Source organism: Canis lupus, chromosome 9, assembly GCF_048164855.1.
Source record: "Canis lupus baileyi chromosome 9, mCanLup2.hap1, whole genome shotgun sequence".
Taxonomy (NCBI): Eukaryota; Metazoa; Chordata; class Mammalia; order Carnivora; family Canidae; genus Canis; species Canis lupus.
This window is the reverse complement of record NC_132846.1, coordinates 54,607,948-54,634,932: the sequence shown is the minus strand read 5'-3', so window position 1 is coordinate 54,634,932 and position 26,985 is coordinate 54,607,948. Positions and strand designations below refer to the sequence as shown.

The 26,985-nt window shown below is 36.0% G+C and overlaps 1 protein-coding gene across 23 annotated transcripts in view; it reads left to right on the top strand.

Moving 5' to 3' along the window:
* CEP128 (centrosomal protein 128) overlaps positions 1-26,985 on the top strand; it is a 394,114-nt gene that overhangs the window by 118,623 nt on the left and 248,506 nt on the right. For all 23 annotated transcript variants that reach the window (XR_012036993.1, XR_012036992.1, XR_012036994.1 and 20 more), the window contains 3 exons: positions 12,882-13,232; positions 20,576-21,226; positions 26,041-26,205. Coding sequence is in view for 19 of the 23 variants with exons in the window: in XM_072839553.1 (XP_072695654.1) it covers positions 12,882-13,232; positions 20,576-21,226; positions 26,041-26,205 (1,167 nt within the window). In the remaining 4 variants the exon portion in view is untranslated. The remainder of the gene's footprint in view (positions 1-12,881; positions 13,233-20,575; positions 21,227-26,040; positions 26,206-26,985) is intronic.

Here is a 26,985-nt window from a genome sequence, read left to right as displayed (position 1 = left end):
AGACTGAGGAACCTGTTATTTGGGATTAATGTCCTTTTACATGTGTCTGCTTCATTTGGCAAAAAGAAAATGATAATAGTATATGTAGCCAAATTAGAAGGTTAGAAAAGACAGAAGGTTCTATTTGTAAAGGAAGAATTATTTGTGAAATGGTTACTGCATTGGCCCCTAATATTTTATGTAGTTGATCCTTAACTCATAAAAGGATTTGAATCAGTTATTAAATATTATTAATATGTATTTTGCTTGTTAAGAGTAATTGACTCATAAATTTTAAGTATATATTCTACTTTCAACCAATCATGACTTCAGAAATTTTTAATAATATTATCCCAACAAGTGATGGTCTAAGTTAGCTGCCTGTAGCTGTATTTCAGGGCTACAATGCTTGTTTTGATTGGTTTGAGTTCTTTTATTCAGATATTTCCCTTAGTTCACCTGACTGTGGAAAATTGATTAGTTGTCCTCTCACTATCAGTTCATGGAACACCTAAATTATACTGAAATGAATGAGCTTATCAAGACATGCGAGAATATGTCAGGCTAATTTCCCAATAGAGGTGAGTGGGGCATGGCTTAATTGAGAATCTGAGAATTTGAGGTGAAATCCTATTAAATCGGTTCTTTTGTTTACATGGTAAAGGCAAAACTTTATAACATCAATTAAGGGTTAGTGTGCAAAATAGAACTGCTCTAGGTATTTTATGCAGTAGTTGTTTGCATACATGCCTTGCCTAGGCTTCTAAGAAGGGAAAGCACAAAGGGGCATATTCACTACAGAACAAAATAAATTACATCTCTAAGACCTGGCTGGCCAGTAGCAAAAAGCCAAATTAGCAAGTATATTGTCTCTATGCAGTTTCCACATTCTAATTCTCTCTCTATTGAGTCTAATTTGCCCCCAAACCTAGCTCAAGGAAGTGCTTAACATTCAGTTTTGTAGCCTCTATGGGATAAGAGAGTATATAATAGAAGGAGGTGGAGATGGGGGCCAACTGCTGTTGGTCAGGTCATAAACCAAGTGCCAGTAATCAGGTTTTCTTTTAGCTGAGAAACATGACCTTGCCTTATATTTTCATAGCCCTTGAGCCTAGCCTTGTGCCCATGATTGGCACTCTGCAAATGCTGGTTGAATTCATGTTAATCCTAATGTCACATTTACAAATACCTATCCATATATTGTAATGTTATATTCAATGTGTTGTTCATTCGTTCTTTCTTTTTTAATTTATTTGAGAGAGCAAGCATGGGGAAGGGAGGGGAGAGAGAGAGAGAGAGAAAGAGAGAGAGAGAGTCTTAAGAGACTCTGCACTGAGCACAGAGCCAGACATGAGGCTCCATCTCATGACCCTGAGATCTCAACCTGAGCAGAAACCAAGAGTCAGGCACTTAGACTACTGTGCTACCCAGGCACCCCTCAGTGTATAGTTTCTTTGATGATTTTTGTTTTTAAAGCTTCCTGTCCATTTTAGGTTACTTAACTAACCTAACTCTGGAAAAGAGTTTAATTTCAATAAATACAGTAAATATAAATAAAATTTTAATTTTTTTCCTATACTTGAATCAGTCCTCTTGTTCTCACTGAGATATTTGCATCTCATTTTGAATATCCCTGGTCAGCCTGTGTTTTCATCTTATGTCTGCTTTAAGGCAGTCATATTTTGGGCTGGAATTAGCCTTATCTTTGTTCACAGAGTCAGTATTAAGATAATTAATTGAATTCTGTCTCAAACCGTGTTCTACTTGAGGCTTCTTACTTATTAACTTTAGTGTTACCATTTTTGTCTTTATGAAGAATTGAACTTTATATTTGCCTATACTTTAGATATCATTTTGTTTCAGTTTACCATTTTGATAACAGGCAGTTGCTGCTTTTCACTGTGCTGGGTTTCTAGAAACTGTATTGCAAAACAGATCAATCTTTTGTGGTTTGTGTGTTTTTATATGAGAAATCTTATAATTAGAATGATGTTTCCAACCAAGGAGACTTGGGAACCAAAACATTTGTGCTTAAAATAACTTGTCATCAATTACAAGATATAAAAACTCTTAATCTTTATAATAGTTAAAATTTAAACTTGTTTTTTAACTTTCAATAAAGTGAGTATAATATAAACACATCATTTTACAGTGTACATGTTTACCCTCGTGTACTAAAAAGTATGTTATGTGTGCATGTGTATAACTGTTGTGCTATATATTTCATGTATCTAAAACTCAAAGGCTAGCAATTATAAAAATTAAAAGAAAAATTTATAGGTAATTTTTTGTACAGAATTTAGAAGAGGCTTTTATCAAACTGTTTGGGAAAACTGAACAAATTGAACAAGTGGCTTTTTCTCTCCACTAATTTTTCATTACTAAATAGAGCCTTTAGAGATGACTGTATTTCCATTTGGCTTGCCCCTAATTTGGGATCATTCTTTTTCAAACCTTACAGAATCAAGTTGTTTTGAATTCTTACAAAAGACTTTTTGGGAGGTGTCTAGTTGATTAGATTCTCTTGTTAATCTGTTCCTTCTTTCCCATTCTCCTCTCAAACCCATTTCCCATTTCCCCTGCCAACACCAATGTTATGAGCCCTTTCATCGCGAAAGGCATGGAAGGGAAAAAAGGACAGGAGTGCCATGCACAATCTTGCCATAGTGGTGTTGGCTGTTGTTTGGGTTCTGACATTGACTGGCTGGCATGGGCATTTGTTTTCTCTTTAGCTGTGTTTCTACCTCTTACTTTTTCTTGCCTTCTACCTTTTTTTGCTTTCTCTTTGTCTTTATTACTTTTACTAGCAAGTGCAAATTATCTTCTTTTTGTTCCCTTAGCCACCACTTAATGGTGTTAGCTCAGGGCTCTTTTCTTTTTGACAAAGAATCATTGTTAGAAAACATCATATAAAGATAAGGACAGATGAAGACACTGAAGAATGAAATGTAAGTATAGATTAGGAAGCATAAATTGGAAAGAGAGACAGAATTTGAAATACAGGAGAAAAATTGCTCATATCTAACACTTTTATTAAAAATAACTGTTATGTGTCTATTTCCCTAACTATACTGTATGGTTTTCTGTAGCAGTAGAATGTAGAACTGTGCCATCTTATTCACCTTTGTGTCTCAGTAGCTTGGTTGTTCTGAGTGCAATGTTTATTGGATTGAATGGAAACATACCTGTATTTTATTCAAAAAGACTGACAAGTGGTTTCTTCTTTTTCCTAGTCTCCTGAAGGCCATAGATGGCATTCGTATCTACTATAAGCCAACTCTATTGAATTTGATTGCTGAAATTGAATTCAGATGAGAAAAAAAAATTGGTTCTAAAAGTCCATTCCTGCTTTAAAAGGATGATCTTCAATTATTTTTAATGTTGCTATAATATTTTAATATCCTGGTGTTAGTGTGATGTCCTTTGGTGATTAATCTTTCTCAAGCACATATCTGATCATATTATTCCCCTGCTAAGAAACTTTTGAAAGCTTAAACTGGAGTTCAGCATTCCCCTAGCCTGGTTTCTGACCTTACTTTTTAATCTCTTTTTAGCCCTCTTGAACTTTCACTCTTCATGAATAGCCCTGATGGCCCCATCTGTGGCTCTTGCTCATGCTACCCTTGCTCTTAAATGCCTGTCCTTTATCAGTGACCCAATCTTTTCCCTTCTTCACACTTGAGTTTGCCCATTGTCTCCTTATTTTATGGGTCTTTCTTTATGATTTCTTGTTGATCAGAGTAGTTTCTCTTTAATTTACTAACTTAAATCCTATTTCTACTAGCTAACAATGATGTTACTTCGTTCCTGCTTGATCATATTTGTCCCAATTAGTGTTTCTCATATATTACTTTCCTCTGTGCCTGGCCAGTGTCTTGAACATAGAAGGGGATAACTAGTCTACCTCTGATTTTGTTTTAGTCAAGTCAACTTTATTCTGTGATTTTTTTCCCCCCTCTCATTTTAAAAAATGTTCCAGAAACACCTCTACCTCAAAGATTGTGTAATTCCTGTGTAGGATTTCCTCCTATCTCAGGAGATAACGTGGTAACTTATTTAATTATTTAAGAGATTTTTTTGGCTGGTATCCAAGTCAATAATACAGTGATATGGAATCAATATTTATTTTTGTGTAATCACTATTAAATAAGAGTAGAGGAGAAATTGTATTATATTGTAATGATACCAGTGAGCAAATAATTATTGTTGTCACCTACATAATAGTCTATTTATTGTCCTTTAATGGAAAGTGTTCCAATGTAGGCTTAGCATTTTTTTCATGAGTATGAGAAATAGGAAGAAGGCAGATTGAAAGAATCTCGTATACTAGACAGAACTGGTTCCTTTATTCTGTAAATTTACTCCATTTTCCCCCTACCTAGTCCACTTTTTCCACTTTTGTAATTTTATGTTGGTAAATATTTTTTGTAACCCACATATGTAAAATTACGATCTTAGACGTGTGAACAGTTAAAGCTAAAATTTATGGTGGTTCTATCCACAACTGCTTTTTAAAAATAGAATATCTCTTTTTCATCTTCTGTTTCCATTTTGATGTCTTATTCATCTGCCTTATTCTTATGAGTAGGCTGTTTGTAGGTATAATTTGAATGCAATCACTGTAGCAATTAAAAAGGGAGACATTGGTAGCCAAAGCCAATCAGTTTTAAAAGGAGAGAGTTCTTTTCTGCTATCTTCTAAATGCATTGTTATAATGCATTCTTTTTTTTTTTCTTTTTTTGCCATTTTACTACTGAGAAGAAAGGAGTTAACATAGTAGACAAGAGACCACTTCCTTAGGTCTGCTTCCAAAATAGGTCCTGTTTGACATCTGGGAACTTTAATGATAATCAAGTAAGAAACTTTCCATAAATGATAAGATGTAGCTCATGGTGCCTAACCTTTTGTACAAAGAATGTGGTTTATGTTGAACACCTGCTTTGCTCCTCAGAGTCTGGAATTTTGGTACATATTAGGCAGATAGTAGCTCAGTGACTGGCTTCTAATTAAAACTTGGGGCACTTAGTGTCTAATGAGTTTCCCTGGTAGACAGTACTTTACACATGTTGTCAGAATTCACTGCTGAAAGAATTGAACAGATCCAGTGTGACTACAGGGAGAGGACTCCTGGAAGCTTGTGCCTGGGTTCCTCTGGACTATATCCCATGTTCTCTTCCCTTTGCTGATTTTGCCTTGTATCGTTTCACTCTCATAAATCTTTTTTTTTTTCACTCTCATAAATCTTAGCATAAGTATGACTGTATGCTGAATCCAGTGAATCCTTCTAGTTATCAGCAAACCTGAGTCCTTCAACACAATTCCTTATTAACTTTTTTTTTTTCCCACCTGAAGAAAGAGATAAAAGAGAAATCAAATGTGTAAAGTTTTATATTGAGTTGGAGCTTTTATAAACCTTTGGTAAGGTGCTGTGAAGGGGATCTGAACAGACCACCCCAAAAGTGTCACTTTGGCATATATTGAGTTGAGGGCCCTTGAGAAACAGTATATGTAGGAAGGGTACTCTGACCCCTCTTTTTCTACCTAAAGGAAGTCATAATATTTTCCATGAGGAAAGTGCCCTCCATCTACCAGGAAGAGAACATTTTTTTATCAGTGCAGATTGGGAGTTGATTCTAAAACAGACTTGGACAAACAAACCTAAAATCATCCTGATCTCCAGTTAGTTTCCTCCATATATTTCCTAGTCATTTTCCCACAGTTAACTACGCCTTGAGCTTATTAGATCCCTTTTCCTTTTTCATGTCAACTTTCCATAATTTCTCTGTCAAAAAGGCTTAGGAACTCTTGGCTCTAAATAGAACCCTTCTTTGGATCTTCATTTTTTCAACAAAGGCTCCTATGTAGAAGTAAAAATATTAAATACAATTTGTGTTCTTTTCTCCTGTTAATCTATTTTACGTTGGTTTAATTCTCAGGCCTGGCTACAGAACCTCAGAGGTTTTTCTCCCATGTAACTGGATGGAATTCTTGGGGGAAAAAAGGACATTCTGTGTTTTTGGATGATTCCTGTCTTTGACAGTACTTATATAGTGAGAAATAAATAATAGACTTGATTAAGTGATATGATTTTTAACCACCCTGTTCTAGTAGCTGAGATAATTTCACACAGTTTAACTATAAAATGTTCTTTAGGATAGAAGAGGCTTCCAGGAATGAAATGATCATAGTAATAGAATTGAAAATCATCCTAATGGAATAAATATGAAAATTGCTTTTCATTTAGCATTTCATGTAGTACATAGGAAGATACTAATATTTAGAATACTTGCCTACCCTGAAAGCATTTATCTGTGGAATAATGATGTGTTTGTTTACCTGTGTGCTCTCCATAGGTGTGTGCTTATGTGAAGGGTTTTTATGCAGGTTCTGTAATATAATCTCTTGATAGATGGGGGAGAAATGTTTATTACAGTTAGATTATTCTGATTGGCTATTTGTGGAAGATGGATTAAAGATAGTGTCAAAACAGTGACTGAATAGAACCTACCAAGGAGTGAATATAGGAAGGAATTCTATGACAGGTTTTACCTGAAGCATAATATAAATAGACTGATGGGAGCAAATCAGTAGCAACAGTTTCTAGACTAGGGACAGTTAGAGGCAGTATTCTTTGAGTTCAAATTCAAACCTACTTTCCCATCAATAGTAAGAACCACAGTTATTTACAATTAGAATATCCTTTTCTTTTCTTTTTTAAGATTTAATTTATTTATTAATGAGAGACACAGAGAGAGAGGTAGAGACATAGGCAGTGGGAGAAGCAGGCTCCTCGAGGAGAGCCCGATGCGGGACTTGATCCTAGGGCCCCGGGATCACAACCTGAGCCAAAGGCAGATGCTCAACCGCTGAGCGACCCAGGCATCCCAGAACCACATCCTTTTCTATTCATTTATACTTATATACCCAATTAATGCCATAGTATTTTCAAATATTCTTCTAAGCAAGTTATTGTGTGTAATATGTTAATATGAAAGTCTGTAATTTTTAAAATGTGAGAATAAAGAACTTTATGTGCTTAAGCTCTGGGCTTACAGATGTTAATCATGTGCCTATTCTTATTGTTCTACAATTACAGAAAAAATAAATAGTTCTGAACTTATTTTCCTTTTAGGTTCAAAAGCTTGCTGGAGAAAGTTGAAGAATTTTGTATATTTGAATCCATTATAAATTTGAGACTATCTGACTATGACATTATTTGTTTGTTAGCTTTTAAACATTTATCTCTTGTTCATTTTCTCTTTTCCCATAGCAGTTATTTCAGACTTTCTCACTATTTAGATATACAATTCCACTCCCATTTCTATATAGTCTTAGCAGAGAGAGCCTTTACCACCATTTTGTAAGTAGGACTACCTTAATTGTTATGAGTTGGGCATCAGATTTATTCAGTTTTTTGACATGCTAAAATTAAGATGCCTGTGGGATTCCCAAATGTAGGAAATCATTGTATAATTCAATATTTAAAGGCCTGGAGTTTAGAAAATCAGTTTGACTTCTGAACACCTTTATTAAATATCTTTATCTAGCTACATATTTACTTACTGCAGATATTTTCTGGTAGAACGGTGCTTAATACTAGAACCTTGTACTGTTATCTGTATTTAAAAGCTAAATGGTAGAAGAGACCTAGGAAATGAGATTATTAAAGAACAGGAAGAAAAAGGAGAACTAGCAAAGAGGGGAATTATGAAAGTCAGGGAAGAAGAGAGACTTAAAAGTCACAAAGGGCAAATGACCGTGTCACATGCTACAAGGAAACTAGGGTAGAGTTTTAGAGTCCATTATATTTGGCTGTAGATGATCTCTGGGTGAGAGCTTTTTTAATTGTATGATAGGGATGGAAAACAAATCCAATAAATGAGGAAATGAATTAGGAATAAAATTGTGGGGTACCAGGTATGGACTGCTCTTTCCAGGAATTTGGCTTAGTAGGAAGAAGAGTATAGGGTGCTGGTTAGATCTCATTGGATTAATAAAGGTTTTTGTTTGTTTCATTAAAAAAATTATTTCTATGATTTTATTTTTTTGCTTAAGTATAATTAACACACTTTGCTACATTAGTTTCATGTGTACAACACAATGACTCAACAATTTTGCACATTTCTCAGTGCTCATCAAGATAAGTGTACCTTAATCCCCTTTATCTATTTCCCCACCATACCTCTAGCCCCTTCTTTTCTGACAATAGCTATTTCATTCTCTGTGTGTAAGTCTGTTTTTTTTGTCTGTTTCTTTGTTCATTCATTTGTTCTGTTTTTTTTTTTTAATACCACAAATGAGTGAAATCATATGGTATTTGTGTTTCTCTGATTGACTTATTTCAGTTAGCATTATATCCTCTAGGTTTATCCATACTGTTGCAAACAGCAAGATTTCATTCTTTCTTATAGATGAATAATAATACTCCAGTGTGTGTGTGTGTGTGTGTGTGTGTGTATCACATCTTTATTCATCTATGAATGGGCATTTGGGTTGACATTTGGGTTGTATCTTGGCTATTGTAAATAATGCTGCAATAAACATAGGAGTGCGTGTATCCTTTTGAATTAGTATTTTCATCTTCTTTGAGTAAATCCCCGTTAGTGGAATTACTGAATCATACGGTAATTCTAGTTGTAATTTTTTGAGAAACCTTCATACTGTTTCCCACAGTGGCTACGTCAATTTACATTCCCTCCAATAGTGCATAAGGTTCCTTTTTTCCCACATCTGTACCAACACATTGTAATTTCTTGTGTTTTTTATTTTAGCCATTCTGACAGGTATAAAGTGATATCTCATTGTGGTTTTAATTTGCATTTCCTTGCTGATTAATGATGTTGAGCATTTTTTTTCATGGGTCTGTTGGCCATCTGTATGTCTTCTTTAGAAAAAGGTCTGTTTAGGTCATCTGTCCATTTTTTAATTGGATTATTGCTTTTTGGTATTGAGTTGTATAAGTTCTTCATATATTTTGGATATTAACTCCTTATCAGGTATCTTATTTGCAAATATATTCTACTACTCGGTAGGTTGCCATTTTGTTTTGTTGATGGTTTCCTTTACAGTACAAAAGCTTTTTATTTTGGTGTAAACCCAGTGGTTTAATTTTGCTTTTGTTTTCCTTGTAAAGGAGACGTATTTGGAGAAATTGTTTCTATGGCTGATGTCAAAGAAATTACTGCCTATATTTTCTTTTAGAAATTTTATGGTTTTAGATATCATACTTAGGTGTTTAATCCGTTTTGAGTTTCTTTTTTGCATTTTTAAAGAAAATGGTCCAGTTTCATTCCTTTGCATGTAGCTATGCAGTTTTTCCAATATCACTAAAGAGATTGTCTTTTCTTGTTGTATATTTGTGCCTCCTTTTTCATTGATTAATTGACCATAAAAGCATGGGTTTATTGCTGGACTCGATAATCTGTGCTGTTGATCTATGTACTTATTTGTGTGCCAGTATCATACTGTTATGATTATTATAGTTTTGTAGTATATCTTGAAATCTGAGATTGTGATACTTCTAGCTTTGTTCTTCTTTTTTCAGATTGCTTTACTACTTGGGGTCTTTTGCAGTTCCATACACATTTTAGGATTATTTGTTCTAGTTCTGTGAAAATGCTTTTGGTATTTTGATAGGGGTTGCATTAAAACTGTAGATTGCTTTGGGTAATTTTATTTCCTAAGAAGGAGCTATGTTACATACTAGAAGTGAGTGAAAAGATGGTAGGTCCAAGACAGGACATTTTGGAAGGGCCACTGTGTGGACTGGGAAGAGGCATGCAGTAGAATTTCTGGGTACTGAGGAGTTGCCTCTTCATGTGCCATCACATCAACTGATACCCCTCTGTGATTTTCCTTAGAAGATTTAGTAATCTGATAAAGGAAACAGGAAGTTTGTTAATTCCCCCAGAGCTGGTGTTTTTTGACATTTAAGTTCAGTTGTCTTTTTTTTTTTTTAAGATTTTATTTATTTATTCATGAGACACACACAGAAAGAGAGAGAGAGAGAGAGAGAGAGAAAGAGAGAGAGAGAGAGAGGCAGAGACACAGGCAGAGGGAGAAGCAGGTTCCATGGAAGGAGCCCGACATGGGACTCAATCCCTGGTCTCCTGGATCACGCCCTGGGCTGAAGGCGGTGCTAAACCGCTGAGCCACGCGGGCTGCCCTAAGTTCAGTTTTAAAAAGGAGTTTGAGATATGAACAAGAAAGTGGTTAAAGTGAAAATTAAGGAAGTTAGGTCAAAGAACTTGGATTTAAAGCCAGCAAAAGAAATGTCAAGGCGTGGTCATCTTCCTGACAATGAAGAGCAGATGTATCAGAAGGAAAGGACTGAGGGAACCAGGAAAATTGGTAGATAAAGCAAAAGTCCTGAGGAGTGGGGAGGAGTGAGAGGAGGGATTATTGGAGGAAGGGAGTACTGGGACATAACTCTTGCTTCAGAGGTGGCAGATCTGGAAAAAGCCACTAAGATAGGTCTGTGGTAGTAGATGACGAAGAGGCATGGAGTTAGGGTCATTTGAGAGTCTGGCCGCTTAGCAAAAAGTTGAAAACATGGGCTCTGAAGCCAGACAGTCTGGGTCTGAATCCCATTCCCTCACATATTAGATATGTGATCTTGGGCAAGTTCCGAGAGTTGGTTACACATCACTAAAATCAAGATAGTAATATTGGGATCGAATGAGGTCATTCCTATAAAGCATTTGCTCAATCCTTTGCACAACTCAAGTGCTCAATAAACCTCAGTAGTAATAATAATTATTATTGCTAGCTCCTTCTCATTTAGATCTCAGCTCATATGTCACCTCCCAAGAGAGATCTTCCCCAGCTGCACTGTAGAATACAGGCCCCTTCAGGTAACTGTCCATCGTTTTAGCATCTAGCATTATCTGCTGTTGTAATCTAGCTGGTATCATGAATATCTCCCCAATACATGTTATTTACTTTTTTGGTTCAAAGCTGGGCCCCGTTAACTGTTCTGTAAGCTATGTATCTAACACATAAGAAGGGTACCCACTCTCCAAGTGTTTGTTGAGAAAAAAAATATTGGTATCTCTCTGCTGATAGAGAAATCACATGAATACTACTAGCTAATAAAGCTGATTTCTAGTTTTGTGGTAAAACTTTGATAAGGGCAAACTGGTAAACCACTACGGCTATGGTTTTCTGATTTCATTTTAGAATTTTCCATACAAACAAGTGCACAGTTCTCAATTTACTGTTTTGTTTGGGTAGATAAAGGAGTGACTCATCTCTTCCAGGCTGCATTGAATTTAGCAAACTGAGCAAATGCAAACCTGTTGCTCTGAAAATCTTGTTTTCAAGGCATTATTATTATTATTAATTATTATTATTATTTATATATATATATATTTTTTTTTTTGCCACAATGTCAAACCATGATCATGAAAGAAAGTGTATTTACTTTTGAGTTATGATGCAGGGATAATGGAACTTGGAACTGGGCTTTCTGCTGTGAGGGTCAGCAGAAGTCGGTAAATGTTTTCAGTTTTCATTTGCAAGAGCCTTACAATATAGATGATATTTATTGTTTGTCCAGCTCCAGTATCATCTCAGTGTCCTGACATGGCCTCTTCATGTTACCTTTGCCCCTCAAGTATTTGGAAAGTAAGGCTTAGGAAGGGCAGCTTATGGAATCCATTATTTCTGAATTTGTTACTCCCTTCCAAAGCTCTACAATGGTGGCTTAATGTTAATGATCCCATCATTCTTTTATTCATATGAAATGTTATCTAAAAGCAGTGTCCTCATTTTTGAAGTTAAAATTAGATCTTTACCAGTTCTTCTCAAATTAAAGTAAGTATGAATCATGATGATTTAGTGCAATTTCCAAATGTATTGTTGACTCATTCTGGGAAACTAGATTTTAAGTGTTCAAGTTTGATTTTCTTAATTATACTATATTCCAAATAAATTGAAGTTTGTTTAAAAATCTATCCTACACTGATTCATATAAGCTTGAGCTAAATTCATCAACTTGTAACATTAGATTTAGCTGGAAATAACCTATCTATAAACTCTTTATTGAGAGTCTTTTAAAAAAAATTTAAAATCAATTAGCCGATGTATAGTACATCATTAGTTTCAGATGCAGTGTTCAGTAATTCATCAGTTGTGTGTAACACCCAGTGCTCATCACATCACGTGCTGAGTCTTTTAAATGGACTTTCAAATATAATATTATCTATACTAATGTTTCCATCATCAATGTGCATTTTTTTTTTAATTTTTATTTATTTATGATAGTCACACAGAGAGAGAGAGAGAGACAGAGACAGAGACAGAGACATAGGCAGAGGGAGAAGCAGGCTCCATGCACCGGGAGCCCGACGTGGGATTCGATCCCGGGATCGAATATACTCCAGGATCGCGCCCTGGGTCAAAGGCAGGTGCTAAACCGCTGCGCCACCCAGAGATCCCTCAGTGTGCATTTTTATTAGATATTTTTATTTTATTGTCACAAAGTTTTATGTGCTGCCAGAAAGTGAAATATCACGTATCACTACTGTGATAACCTGACACTTTTAAAAGCATTGACTTTTTTTTCAGTTGGACAAAGCACTACATTTTTACTAAAGTAATGCATATTGTTTTTCTCATCAAAAGGCCTTCTATTTTGGTGACAGTCAATTGGAAAATACATATTTTCCCTTTTTGGAAAGTGAAGTAGCCTAAAAATGAGAAACTATTCTATAAAAAATTATTACCAGCTAATGTGCTTATAAAATACCCAGAAAGAGACTCATTTTCTAGACTGACCAGTAAGGGAATTTGGTGCAGATGATTCCCATTTTGGTGACATTAGAGATTCTTGTTTGACACTATGTTAGGCATCCAGTTTTGACAAGAACGTGTTCCTAATATTTCTCATGCTTTATTCCCAGAATTTAACACAGCAATTGGAACAGAAGGAAAAGCAACAACTACAGATGTTGGATCAACTTAAAGAGATCCAGAATCACTTTGAGACTTGTGAGGCCAAACATAAGCGTGCTGACCTTCAGATCTCAGAGCTGACTCACCATGCTGAGGATGCAACCAAGCAGGCCGAGCAGTACCTTCTAGAGTTCCAACAGTCAGAGGCTCTGAGACAGGAGGCAGAGAAGAAGAGAGAAGGGCTGAAACTGAAAGCTCAGGAGTCCATCAGGCAGTGGAAGCTTAAGCATAAGAAGTTAGAGCGAGCATTGGAGAAACAATCTGAAACTCTTGATCAACTGACAGACAAGAATAATCAGGTATAAAAAGGCAAATTCCTAAGGAATGATTTTTGCTGTGACCAACCATTCATTCATTCTTCCTTTGAATAAACACTTGAGTGCCAAGCTGTGCATGTAACCTATCATGATGTCCTTGATAGAAGAGTCTTTCTATCTTGGCTATTTCAAGGTAAAAGTAACTTAGTTTTTTATCTTTTAAGTTTTTTTTTAATAGTTTAACATTCTGTGAGGTTTTAGAGTTGGCCCTTAAAAGAGATTCACCCTGTCCCTCAGTTTAGCTTTTAGTTTCCTAAGTTGAAATTGTTCTTTAATGTTCAAATGGAAAAAAATTAAAAAAAAAAAAGGAAAAAAAAAATCACGAAGCCTTCTCTAATATCACCTGACTTTTCCCCCAGTGCATGTATCTTAAAAATCTCATTTTTTTTAGTATATTTCAACTTAAGTATTGGTTGGAAAAGGAGCATTTAAAAATGTGGTAGTTATTACTGGACCATTTTCTGGCAGCAACTATAATGGGTTTAGTTACATGAGTGATGTTCACAATCTCACTGACTGAGCAGTATTACCGGGTCACAAGGCTCTTTAAGACTCCTCTTTTTATGCCTTTTTGATCGCAACAAGAAGCGTTTTACTGATCTACGTATGCATTTCACATCATCTTTTCTCTTGTATAATCAGTTACTTTAAATGGATTTTATGCTCCTGTGTTGATTCTCAACTGTATCTTTGGGTTGAATTAAACTTAGACGCTTATAAGATAATAAGCAGAAAAGTCAAGGTTGATTTTTATCCATGTTTAGTCTTAGTGTATCATTTCTGCTTTGTCATTTGTCACTTGTCAAGAATTCTGAACATCCAGAAGAATAATTACTTGGATAACTTGACTTTCTTTCCAAAGAAGACAAGATGTAGGGCAATTATATTTATAAAATCAATTGTTTAAGAGTGACAGATGCTTATTTCAGATGAGCTGTCATGGAAAAGATGCTTTCCCATTTACATATGAATTTCATGGATATATGGAAGATTGAATAAATGATCACCTTGCACTCATTGTGGAGTGCTTTGCAGTTTAACACATCTGACACATACTGGGTGACTCGTTGCCCTGAGGTACAGGAGTTGTAAAGCTTTCAGACTTGAATCTGAACTGATCTGATCCCAGCAAATTGCTCTACCTTGATTATTCTGTTGTCAGCCTGGTCTGGCCACTGGTTCAGTGAGCATGACTGTAGGGGAGGTAGCTAGAAAGAAGGGGGGTGAGAGTGATTGAAAATCATCTGTGGATTTTACTTAATTAGAGGAAATTTAGAAGGGACCATGTCATCAGACTGTTTCCTAATCCACGGTGCGGAGTTTTCTAGATGGAGTTTTTTCACAATATTCAAAACTGTTAAACAATTATTTCCCAGAATGCTTCTGATGTAATTATTTTTATCACTTAGCATTGCTAATGATAAGCAAAGAAGTAGTTTTAAAGTGATTGCCACAGTTAGGGTAGTATCACAATTATCACAGCAGGCATTGTAATTTCCACTTTAAAAGCCTTAAAAATGAATGCAGCTTGTTGCAGTTAGAGTAGCGGTTAATCAAGGAAGAAGGGTAACAGCTATTTCACTGCACATGCAAGTGTCCAGTACATCTGTGATGTGGAAATACGTTGTAAATAATTTCGGAAAAAAACCATCCATATATTTATGTCTTACTGAATAATATCTCTAAGGAGTATTTAATTCTTAAAAAAATCACAAAGCCTCCCTAAGGCATTAGGAATACAGTCAACTCCTTTTTTGTTTTGTTTTTGTTTTTGTTTTTCATTTTTTTGGACTAATTATTTTCAAACAATGACTCTAGGGTATATTTGGAAGTATATATTAAAAAATATGTAATTACAATTAAAACCCATTATGTCATACAGAGAAAATTGTTTAGTAAGTAGCCTTGTTGAGCCATTTTCTATACTGAAACGATATGGTTTTTGTGTTTTCTAAGTACTTCAATGACTACTTCCATTTCTCTTTTTCCAGCATAATTTATTTTCTGCTTTAAGATTTGCCACTTAAAAATGTAGCAGAAGGCTGAAGAGTTTTATTCTCTTAAAAGTTGCTCTGATTTATTTATTTTTCCTATTTTTCTACATTTTTGGAAGTTTGGTGAGATTATTAGATATATATTTTATTACAAAACTACTTTGTTATCAAATGATATAGAATATCAAACAAATAGCATACCATTGCAGAAAAAAAAACAGAAATATCAGATTGTATACTTTCCTTGAAAGAAAATGGCATGGATGTTTACATCAGGGAATCATGATATGATGGTCATTAGGAGTATGTAGATAAAAAATCTAATCATCAATTATATTTTTGTCTTTATTTTTTCTTTTTTTTCTATTTTTGTCTTTGTCTTTTAAAGTGCTGTTTGAAGTTATTGATTCTGATACCTGCTTTGCAAATGATAAAGGAAAAAATTTTGAACTTGAATCCTATCACAACGTATGCTTTTCTGAATATCTCCAAATTCATAGATATATATTTTATTTTTTTTAAAGATTTTATTTATTCATAGAGAGAGAGAGAGAGAGAGAGAGGCAGAGACACAGGCAGAGGGAGAAGCAGGCTCCACGCAGGGAGCCCGACACGGGACTCGATCCCGGGTCTCCAGGATCACGCCCAGGGCTGAAGGCAGCGCTAAACCGCTGAGCCACCCAGGGCTGCCCAATATATATATTTTAATATGGATAATGGGAATGCTGCTTAGGTTGCTTGTTTTTCTTGCTGAGTTAGCAGAATAATTGGTTTGCCTCTGTATTGAGCTTTCGCTTGATAACATTTGACTTCAAGAATCTTAAATTGCCATATTTTCCTTCATGCTGAGGAAGAGAAGAGTATATGTAATATATACTGTCTTTTAAAAGCTGAATTTTTTTTTTGATTTAAAGATTGTAAAATAAGAAGGATCAGTGCTGAAGTACATTTTAAATGTATGTAAGGTTCTATGATATGCAATTTTAGAAAGGCTAAAGTACTGATATATTAGAATAATCCAGCATTTTGTTTGCATGTACCCTCGCATGCAGAAAAATACTCGATTTTTTTTCTTTTTAAAATTTCTGTCTACCTCTTAGTTAATTTAAAACAAAATAAAAACCTAAGTGTACTTTGTGGTTAGGCTTTTGGAGAGTTGGTTCCTGTTCTTATGGTTTTAGACAGTATTGTTCTTCTGGCTTCACACAGCCATTTTCAATGCCCCCTTCATAATCTTCTCTCAGCTTTTCTTCTTTGGAAACTAGGTTTGCTAGGTTTGCTTGGTTAGAATGTTCTCTTCTCATTGTTCCTGACTGCTACATACTTTTACATTATGCCTCCACATTTCTCAAGGATTATTGTATCTGGCTTCCCCTCAACCTGTTTCATTACCTATAATTCTTGTCATCATCTTTGGTGATTACATATAGTTCAAGTCAGCATTGAACTCCACATCCTTAAACTTCACTAATTTCCCATTTTACTGTGACCTTCAAGTCACTCAGCAGCTAATTTCTGTGGCTAAAATTTGTCCTCATCTATTATTTCTCTATGTTCAAATCTTTAGTTTCAAAATTTCATTCTCTGAACTTACACATTTCTTTTATTTCCTTTTCCTTTTTTAACAATTACCATCTGATTTTGATCTTTCCACATTCCTCTGGTTGACCAGCCATTTCCTGGAATCCGTTTTTTCCTGTCAGCTTGGACTTTGTGAAAAGCTACTCTGATAACATGCTCACCAGCATCTTTGATTTTTTTCTTCCATCTCACACATCTTACTGATTTTCAATCTGTAATCAACCAAACTCTTATTTTTCCCATTTCTGCTCCTGAATAGTACCAGCAAAACTTATATAGAAACATCATTTGGCTTCTATAGTGGTCTTGATTTTCCCCATCTACCCCTGGCCCCAACCCATTCCATCCTGTTCAAAAATTAATATAGGCCAGTTATCAAGCACCTGACTCTGTTCTGATTAATGAAGAATGAGTTATGAAGTCTGTTGGGAGAGCTTTTGATAAACATTTACTTACTCCTGAAGAAGATACACAAGAGAGTTTTTTTACTTCTCTGGTTTTGTTGTACTCAGCTGTGATGTTTGCAGTGGCTGAAGTTGGCAGTCTTGTTATGGTCTTGAGAATCAAGTCTCACACACAAGAAGGTACTGCCAAGAGAAATGCGGAGAGATGGACCTAGAGCTTTGATACCCTGTCTGGAACGGTTCTTCCTGGAGTGAGATTAAGTTACCTTGTAGTTTAAATTACTTTGAATTGGAGTTTTCTTTTACTCTCATCAGAAGATATTCAAGCCATTATGAAACACCAGTTCTAGGAGTAAGGAGCTTAAGTAAGAGCCTAAAATGGAGGATTGACTAAGCGGAGAAATGAAGTGGGGATAGGAGGAGGGTCATATCTTTCTAAGGAAAAGCTGGCAAACTGTGCTATTGATAGTATTTAGTTGAACCATCAGAAATCCTACCTGGGGCAGTGATGCTTATTAAGTGACTGATATGAAAACTTCATGATGTTGGCATGTGTTATGAACTTACTACAGCCTTCAGAAAAGTCCCCGAGAGAAAGACAAGTATAAATAATAAAAGCAGAGAGCAAGATTTGGAGGGTGGGGGGAGACTGAAAATCTGCAATCTACAATCCAAATATACAGAGTCTGGTAATTTGGAGTTTTTTTAGCATTGGAATAGTCAAATGATGTATCCCTGCTGCAGTTAGTCCAAGCAAGAGAGGGAAGTAGGAAACTTAGCAGAAATAAAAATGAGATGAAAAACAAGCCTGATTTCTCAGACCCCTTCAAGTGCTTCTGCTTAAGTATTCCTGGCCAGATAAAGGGGATCTAAGTTTGAGTTTCCTCAAGATAAAGCCTATACAACTGAGAGTCCTTGGGAGTGTCCAGGATGTTGAAGTGGCAGTTAAGACACTGTCATTTTCAGACTCAGAGACAATGTCTAGACAAAATCTTGGGCTGTGGCTACTAGCCAAGCAATTAACAAAAAGCAAATAGAACTTACTTAGTTTTTAGTATCTGTATTGCCAAAGAAATTACAAACTTGACTAACGTAGTCTGTAGCTGTCCACTCTAAAGCTGCCACCTTTGTCATAAATTGATGTGATTCTTGGAATACTGAAACAGAGGGCAAACCTAGAGAATTGTAGAGTAGCAGTGCCTGGATTTTGACAGACTCTTCTTGAAGAGCTCCATCTTTGGTGTTCCTGTTATGTGAGAAAAATAAATATCTTTGCTGTTTAAACCAACTTTAGGAGCATATTATTTTGCAACCAAAGATGTTTTATTTGCTAGAGCATCTTGAATTATCTACAGGGCTGCATGGAAGTCTCTTAACTGCTGGCCAGGGGCCTATATTATCTGTTTCCAACATTAATCATTGTCTTGAAGCCACCTCTCCTCATTGTCAGGCCCCTCTTGCATTATCCATACAGCCAAGACTTGATTCTGTCAGTTTCTGTCTTCTCTGGTATGGTAAGTAGAGTGACCTCCCAGAGATGACTCATCCTAATTCCTGGAGCCTGTGAACATGATGATATATCACTCATGGTTATGTTATATGGCAGAGTTGACCTTAAGATAAGGAGATTGTCTGATGGGCCTAATCTAATCAGAGGGGTCATTAAAAACATAGAAAATTTTCTGGCTATTTAGAGAAGGGGAAGTTGGAGGATTCAAAACACAAGAAAGATTCATTGTGGTGTTACTGGGTTCAGAGTCTGAGGAGTCCATGAGCCAAGGAGTGTGGGTGGCTCAGAAGCTCAGAGCAACCCCTCGCTCAAAGCTAGTAAGGAAATAGGGACCAGAGTGTTAAGGGCATGGAACTAAATTTTGCCAACAACATGGATGAACTTGGAAGTGGATTCTCCCCCAGTGCCTCCAAGAATCCAGGCCAGCTGATACCTTGATTTTAGCCTTAGGAAGCCCTGGAAACACCTTAGGAAAGCCTGAGAAAGCACAATACCTTTCCTGGACTTGGGATCTGTGGAAACAGGGAAATAATAAATGGTATTGTTTTAAGCCATTAAGTTTGTTGGAATTGGGTACACTGCAATAGGAAAAACAAAAAACCATCTACCCTTAGAATTCCCTGTATTTCTAGCCATTTTTTCCTGCCTTTCAAAGTAAAGTCTTTCCTCTATGGTCCTGGGTATTTTTAGTCGAGGTACATTGCTTTATCAGTTATACCTGTTCTTCACAGATCTGATTACTGTCTTGCATGAATACCTCCCTGGGATCCTGGCTTCTCCTTGAACTTGAATCCTTTGCCCATTTTTTTTTTTTTCTTTTTCCCACTAGTCTTCATCACAACCCTATAATATAGGTGCTATTATTACCTTTATAAAGATAAATAAATTCCTTGAGGCTCTGGGATGACTTATGACTGGACTGAGAATCACATTCAGTTTTCTCTGGTCAGAGCTCAATTACTTTACCACCTCCTTTTATTATTTCTCATGCTAGCTTCATGCTGTTTTTCCATGCTGAAACTGACAGGGCTTTGAGGAATCTGTTTCTTTGGAGTGATTGACTCATTGTAGTTTATCTTGAATTGTTTCATACTAAAGTATAAAATACAAACTTTAAAACTGCCTTGTAAGTATTTGCATTTTTATTCATTATTTCTCATTCTGAAGTGAGAATCTTACTTTTCTTTTTTCTGGGTTCAAGCCATGGCAGGCATCTATAAGCAGAGATGGAGACTGTTCTTGGTGCCAGTGTTAGGGAGAGGGGGAATAATTCTAGCTTCCTTAGCTGCTGGCTTTTCTATTACATTGGTAGGTGATGAGATGAGAGAGATATCTTGGCCCCATTCATCCTGCAGTGTCAACCCTCACCCTACATAGAGGCTGGCAGAGGGGGATGGACATCTGGTCCCTTGACTTTGCTCTTTGCATCCCTCCCCAACTTCTCCTAATCTTAATATTATTTCTATCTTTTTGGGGCTTTGAGACTCCCAGTTACATACTGGTGTATTTCCTGCCCCTACTGACTTTATTTATTAATAAGGATTGATTGTATCATAATCTTTCTTAGATTATATCTGCATGCTTCCCTATATTATCTTCCTTATCTATTTTGAGGTTTCTCCTTTTTAAAAGTGTGCAATTGAAATGTAAAGAACTGTTACTTTAAGTAACATTGTATTATTGCAACCTGTGGTAAATTATAGTAGTCTTTTTCTTTCCTCATTCTTTTGCTAAATTTTATCCAACATTTAAATAATTATTTATAATCCAGGATTGATAGATGTTGGTGATGTTTCTATGACGAATTTTACAGTGATTTTTTTTTTAACCTGATAGATTCTAAAAGAAAAGGACGAATTGAAAAGCCAGCTTTATACAGCATTACAACAGATAGATAATCTTCGAAAGGAATTGAACGATGTCTTAACCAAGCGTGCCCTTCAAGAGGAGGAGCTTCACTGTAAGGAGCAGAAACTAAGTGACATTGAGTCTCGTCAAACTGTCCTTGAACTAGAAGTCAAGGATTCCCTGGACACTATCCATAGGCTAGAAAGTGAATTGAAGCAGCAGAGAAAGATTCAAAGCCAGATGAAAGTGGAGAAAGCTCACCTAGAAGAAGAAATCACTGAGCTAAAGAAAAGCCAGGCCAGGGACAAAGCTCAACTTCTTGAGATGCAAGAGGCTGTCAAGAACCTGAGTGCCATCCGGGCGGATCTCGCTAATAAATTGGCTGAGGAACAGAGAGCCAGGAAGGAGGTACTTAAGAACCTTGCTGACCTCAAGACACAGGCGAAATCCAGAGAGGAAGAAACAGCTACAATCATTACGCAGTTAAAGCTGGAACGAGACGTTCACCAGAGGGAGCTGGAAGATCTCACATCATCACTGCAGAGTGTGAAAACTAAACATGAACAGAACATCCAGGAGCTGATGAAGCACTTCAAGAAAGAAAAGAGTGAGGCTGAGAATCATATTAGGACGCTGAAGGTACCTGCGCTGAATTATCCTGATGATACTGAAGGATTTTTTCCTGGTGGCTCATGAAGTTAATAAAGCATAAACTTGTAGGGATCATTCTGTATTCCTAAGCACTGAAGGAAAGATAAAACTAACACTAAAGAGGCTTATTCATGCCTGTTCAGCCAGGTTGAAATGAGTTATAGCAGCCACCTGGGAGCGCCTATTTCAGAGCACTGAAGCCCTTTAAAAAGAACGTTTAGCTATTTTGGGAGTTCAGGAAAGGCAGAGGTGGCAGTAAGTCATGGACCCGAAACGTGCCCTCATTCAACATTTGTGACCTCTTAAAATATAAAAGGCAAAGACTTGTCAAGGCCATAGGAGTTATAACTACAGTCCTTATTAGTATGGTAACTAAAGTGGATCAGCTTATGAGCTGTGTAAACCCAATGCTTTTGAGATTTACTCCTCCTTTTCCAAATCAAAGTTGGCCTGGGTAAATGCATAATTGAGAATCTTGCATTTGGAGAAATGTTTCTAGGTTCTAATGGTATTAGCATTATCCCCATGCAGGGGAATTATTTTATACATGATCGTCAGGAGTGTAATAAATCTGTCCCTCCTTCCTGCTTTTGTTTTTTTCTATAGTACTTATCATCATATGACATAGATTCCATATTATTTATTTTTAAGTCTCCCTGTACTAGAATGAAAACTCCATGAGGACTGGGTTTTGAGTTTCTTGTTTACAGCTATATCTCCAATGCCTAGAACAGTTTCTGGAACATTGTAGATATCTGTTGCATAGGTAAATAGGTAAGTCTTTAAAGGTTAATTATAACTTTTTTTCAAAATTCCTTGAAATACAACTGCCATAAAAATGCTTATGATGAAAGATGAAATTATAATGAAATAGCTGACATTTGTAGAAAGCTTTCAGCTATTTTAGGAGTTCTTCCCAGTTCCATATAGCCTACCAGCAGTAGTGGATTTGGGGTTATTAATTGTAGTGGGCAGAGCAGAATGGAGGCTGAGAGAATACTTAAGAAGCCTTACTACATATCATTCAACCTAAGATGCCATGAATTATAAGGTGCATCATTATGTGCTACTAAGAAAAAAAAATACTTCCTTCTGAAAACATACTGTCAACTGCAAGACAACATCCCAAGACAGAAGTGGTAAAATGTGTAAAAATATGTCTTAATATTGATGAAATATGGCATAACAATCTGTCAGAATTGATGAGGACATAAAAATAGAATCAGAGATAGGAGAGGACTTAATCTTAAAGAAAATAAAATATATGTCATATGTTGATTGATTGGCTGTGACAATAATACTAGCAAACATTTTTTCCCAGCACTTAGCTCATGCCAGTCATTACTATAAGAACTTTATATGCATTAACCATTTAATCCTCACATCATCCTTGCAGATCATATGGTATCTTTTCATTAATGAGGAAACAGACGCGGAAAGTTAACTGCCCGAGGTCTTACATCTGAAAAGTAGTGGAGACGAGGGTTTGAACCTAGGTAGTCCAGAGCCTGTGTTCTTAACTACACTGCTTATAGGTGAAAAGGATTAGTATTGAGGATGACTGAGTATAGACTTGGGTGACTAAGGTGGTTAATGAGGCTATTTGTCAAGGTAGATAATGCAGTCAGAAGTGCAGATTCGGAGAGAAGAGTGGAAAATCCAGTTTTTTTTAGCACATTGAGGTGGAAAGGAACTGAAGCCTGACCATGAAAGTCTAAGCAGAATAGTTTTTAGTAATAATGGATTACACATTGAGGAAGAAAGTAAGATTAAAGTTGAATATTTGGAATCCAGTAACCCATTGGTAGTAGTTGAAATCCTGAGATTTTAATGAGACCATATAGGGAGAAAGTAGAGGATGAAACTCTATAACCCCAGGGTTTAAGAAAGTACTGAGAAAGAGGTTCTAGCAAAGAAGAATAAAGGACTATATGAGAGACAGGAGGGAACCAGAAAAGAATGGTATCTTGGAAACCTGGGCAGGGCATTTCAAGAAAGGTACAGTCAAGAGTATCAAATGTGACAGGATGAAAGAAGAACTGAAAACATGTTCATTCCATTTGTCATAGTCATAGATGGGTGGAGAAAATCCATGAGAAAGTATGAGAGTGTTAGATCAAAACAGAGTGGATGGTATTCAATAGGAGACAGGGTAGTTTTCCCCATTCTTTCTTTAGGAAGTCTTTCTATGCATATGTAATGAGATGACAATAAAGCTTTGAGAAAGTACCTGTATGAAAATAATATATAACTTAGAAGGACTCTGTCGATATTCTCAAATTTTTAGGCATTTTTAATTAGGAAGACAGAGATAGAGGAGGAGTGTTTATAGCCACCCTTTACTATGGTATAAAAGCTGCATAAGAGCTAAAAAAGAGAACCAGAGATTGTGAGCACTTTCATTGTAAACTGAATGAGTTGCCCATAAAGAACAACTCCTGCCTCATGCTATTTCATTAACATAATTCTATACTTTTTACTTATTTATATTAATTAAAAGGAGTTGATAATAATGGTTATCACAGATGACTTAGTGTACTGAATTATGTACAATAGGACTTTGGACAAGTGGCTCTATACATGTTCTATTTCTTTGTCTTTTGGCTTCATCTTTATTACTTTTCCTGGGTCTTACTTTCTTCCTCAATGTGTAATCCATTATTACTAATGCTAATGCATTACCCATATTTTTTCTTTGCATGAATTACATGTTTTCCCCATCTAGAACTACTTTTCTTATGCCTCTTTTTAAATTTAAATGTAAAATATTTTAATGAAGTACTTTATTAATATTTGAAGGACATTGGGTTATCACCTCATTATGATTTCAACAGAAATCATTTGGTAGAGCTCCCCCACTTTTTTTTTTTTTTTTGAATCAAAAGACCAAGGATTTTAGCTCTATACTTTCACTTCTTGCTGGCTGTATGATATTGGTCAAGTTATTTAACCTTTTTGTACCTCATCAATAACATGGGACTAGTAATATCTTTATCACAGGGCTTTTGTGAGTAAAACATCACTTTGTAAACTTTAGAATGAAATGTAAACGTAATAGTAAAACCACAAAAAGTAAACTAAGTTTACTTTTAACCAGGGTTAAACTAGGTTTAAACTAGGTTCCCTGGGGTTAGAGGGGTAAACCCTGATTTGTAGCATTTGTCTATTTTAGTGTTATGTGAATACCTCATTTGATTTCAGGCTATCAAAGAAGACATCCCTGGAGAGGGACAGTGTTGGGAAGAGATGGGCACAGCTGGTTCTTTAAGGCTCCCTGAACCAGCTTCAGTTTGCCACTGGCCTTAGGGGAAACTTCTATATCCAAGAGTTTCATTAGCCGTAAGGAAAAGGCAAAGCATTCTGTTGGAACTTAAAATCATAATTGAGCAATTTTCCTGATGAGAGACTTTATTTTATAATTTTGTTTTTGGGTCGTGAAAACAGGATTCCTCATTAAAAATCAATTCTTTTGTTAATTTAAAATTGCATCCAGTCTTAGGTGAATTTTGTGAGGTGAATGTAATACAGATTTTGTCTAAAGCTGACAAAACTTCCTCTCAGGAAATTGATTCCAGTGATTGAATTCCTACATACCTGATTACACATATACAATACACTTGTAAAAAGAAAAAAAAACATATATTTTGGAAATTAAAACATGTATTTTAAACAGATCATAGGTAGTTGCTTATAAGCTATTAGTAACAAGCTATTAGTAACTTGTAGGTGTGACTAGTGAACATTGCCAAATTGTACCCAGCTGGTTTTTAAAAATGATAAATGTACTTTGCTAAAGGCAGCATGGCAGACTAGTTGAAAGCATGGACATTAGAGGGAATTTCTGGGTTCAAATTCTGGCTCTGCAGTTACTCGTTGCATATCCTGGGCCAAGTTATTAGTGTCTCTGGGCTTCAGCTTCAGAAAAGGGGGCAGTAGTAATAGTACCTCCCTTGGATGGGTTGTTGTGAGGACACAATGAAGAAAAACTATGCAAGAAGTTTGAGATCAGTGCCTGACATATAGTAAGTGTTTACATAGTTGTTATTTAAAAAGTTTTAAAATTCACATACCTGGCAAATCTTTATAGAATCCCATATACAGAATAGATTATTCCTAATTTTTTCTCAAAGTTGATTCTGGTTATATTCCAAAAAGAAATTTAAAAACCCGGTACTTTATTACACTGTTGGTACTGAAATAATCACCAGTATGCTCCTTTTCATGTTAAGTTACTTGTAGTTTCTTGGCTGCTACAATTCATAATCCTTTCAGCCTCACAGGGTGGGATCAGTAATTTTGTTGTACTGGAAGTACCCAATTCTTTCACAAGACCCAGGAGATGGGTTGATGAACAGGAATGTTGTAAAGCTCCTTGTATAGAGGAGGAAACTGATCAGTCAGTGCTGTGTCACAGTATTTCCCTTTTGGAACACTTCTCTCACAACCCCTTTCCCTCTCAGCAGAGTTGAGGTGCCCGCTTTAGGTTGGCATAGTATCTGCCTCTGCCTTTGTTAAGCCCTTCTCATTCATTGCTGTAGAATTAACTGATAGTTGTATCCGGCACATTTACTCTTCATATTTGCTATCTTAGCACCTAGTACAGTACCTTTCACTGAGTAAATGTTCGGTGAGCACCAAGGAGTAATTGAGTAAATGCAAGCAGCATTTCCTTTGTGTGTATGTATGTACAGATGCTTAGAGCAAAATCTTGAAGTTTTTTCCCACGGATACAATGTGTAATTTGTTTGGTGTACAGTTTGGCTATGGCCAGTGGACTTTTTCTTTTCTCCTCTTTTTCTCAGGCAGAAAGCATAGAAGATAAGAATACAGCTAAAGTCCATCGTTGTCAGCTAGAGAAGGTGAAATCACAGTGTGACAGGCTGACAGAGGAATTAACCCAGAATGAAAATGAGAACCGAAAACTGAAGCTAAAATATCAGGCTTTGAAGGACCAGCTAGAAGAAAAGGTAAAAATATGAATGAATTTTTAATATTAAAAATGACTTATTTAAATTTTTCTAGTATTCTAAAATATATTTTATTCCTTTTTTTTGAGAGATAGTGTGCACCCACAAATGGGGGTAGTGAGGGGCAGAGGGAAAGGAAGAGACCCTCAAGCAGGCTCCATGCTCATCATAGAGCCCATTGTAGGGCTCCATCCCATTGCCCTGAGATCATGACTTGAACTGAAATCAAGAGTTGGATGTGTAACTGACTGAGCCACCGAGGTGCCTGTATTATATGTATTAATAAATGCTCATTATAGTCTTTCATAGGAAAGTTTTATTGGCAACACAAAAAAATGATAGTTTATTAGAATACTGGATTTTTGTTCTTTCAACCAACTATTAATCTTCTACTACATTTGATTTTTAAATTTCTTCTGGGTCTTGAAATAGGAGTTTAGGGGAAAAGTAACAAAGGAATTCCAGTTTATTGAGAACCTACTATATGTCAGCCATTTATGCCAACTGATTTATATATGTGTGCTTATTCAGTTCTCACAACTCTTTGGGTTAGGTTTTATTGATCCCTTTCAACCAATGAGGAAACTGAGACTCAAAACACATAATAGTTAAGTACTCACTATGTGCTAGACGCTCTCAATGCTCATAGTAATTTTATGAAATTGATACTTACGCTCATTTTTGCAGTTGCAGAGACTGAAGCTTAAGAAGGTTGGTAACCTTGGGACATCCCTAGCAGGCTTACTGCTTTCCTATTTTGAGTATGTGCTATATATCAGG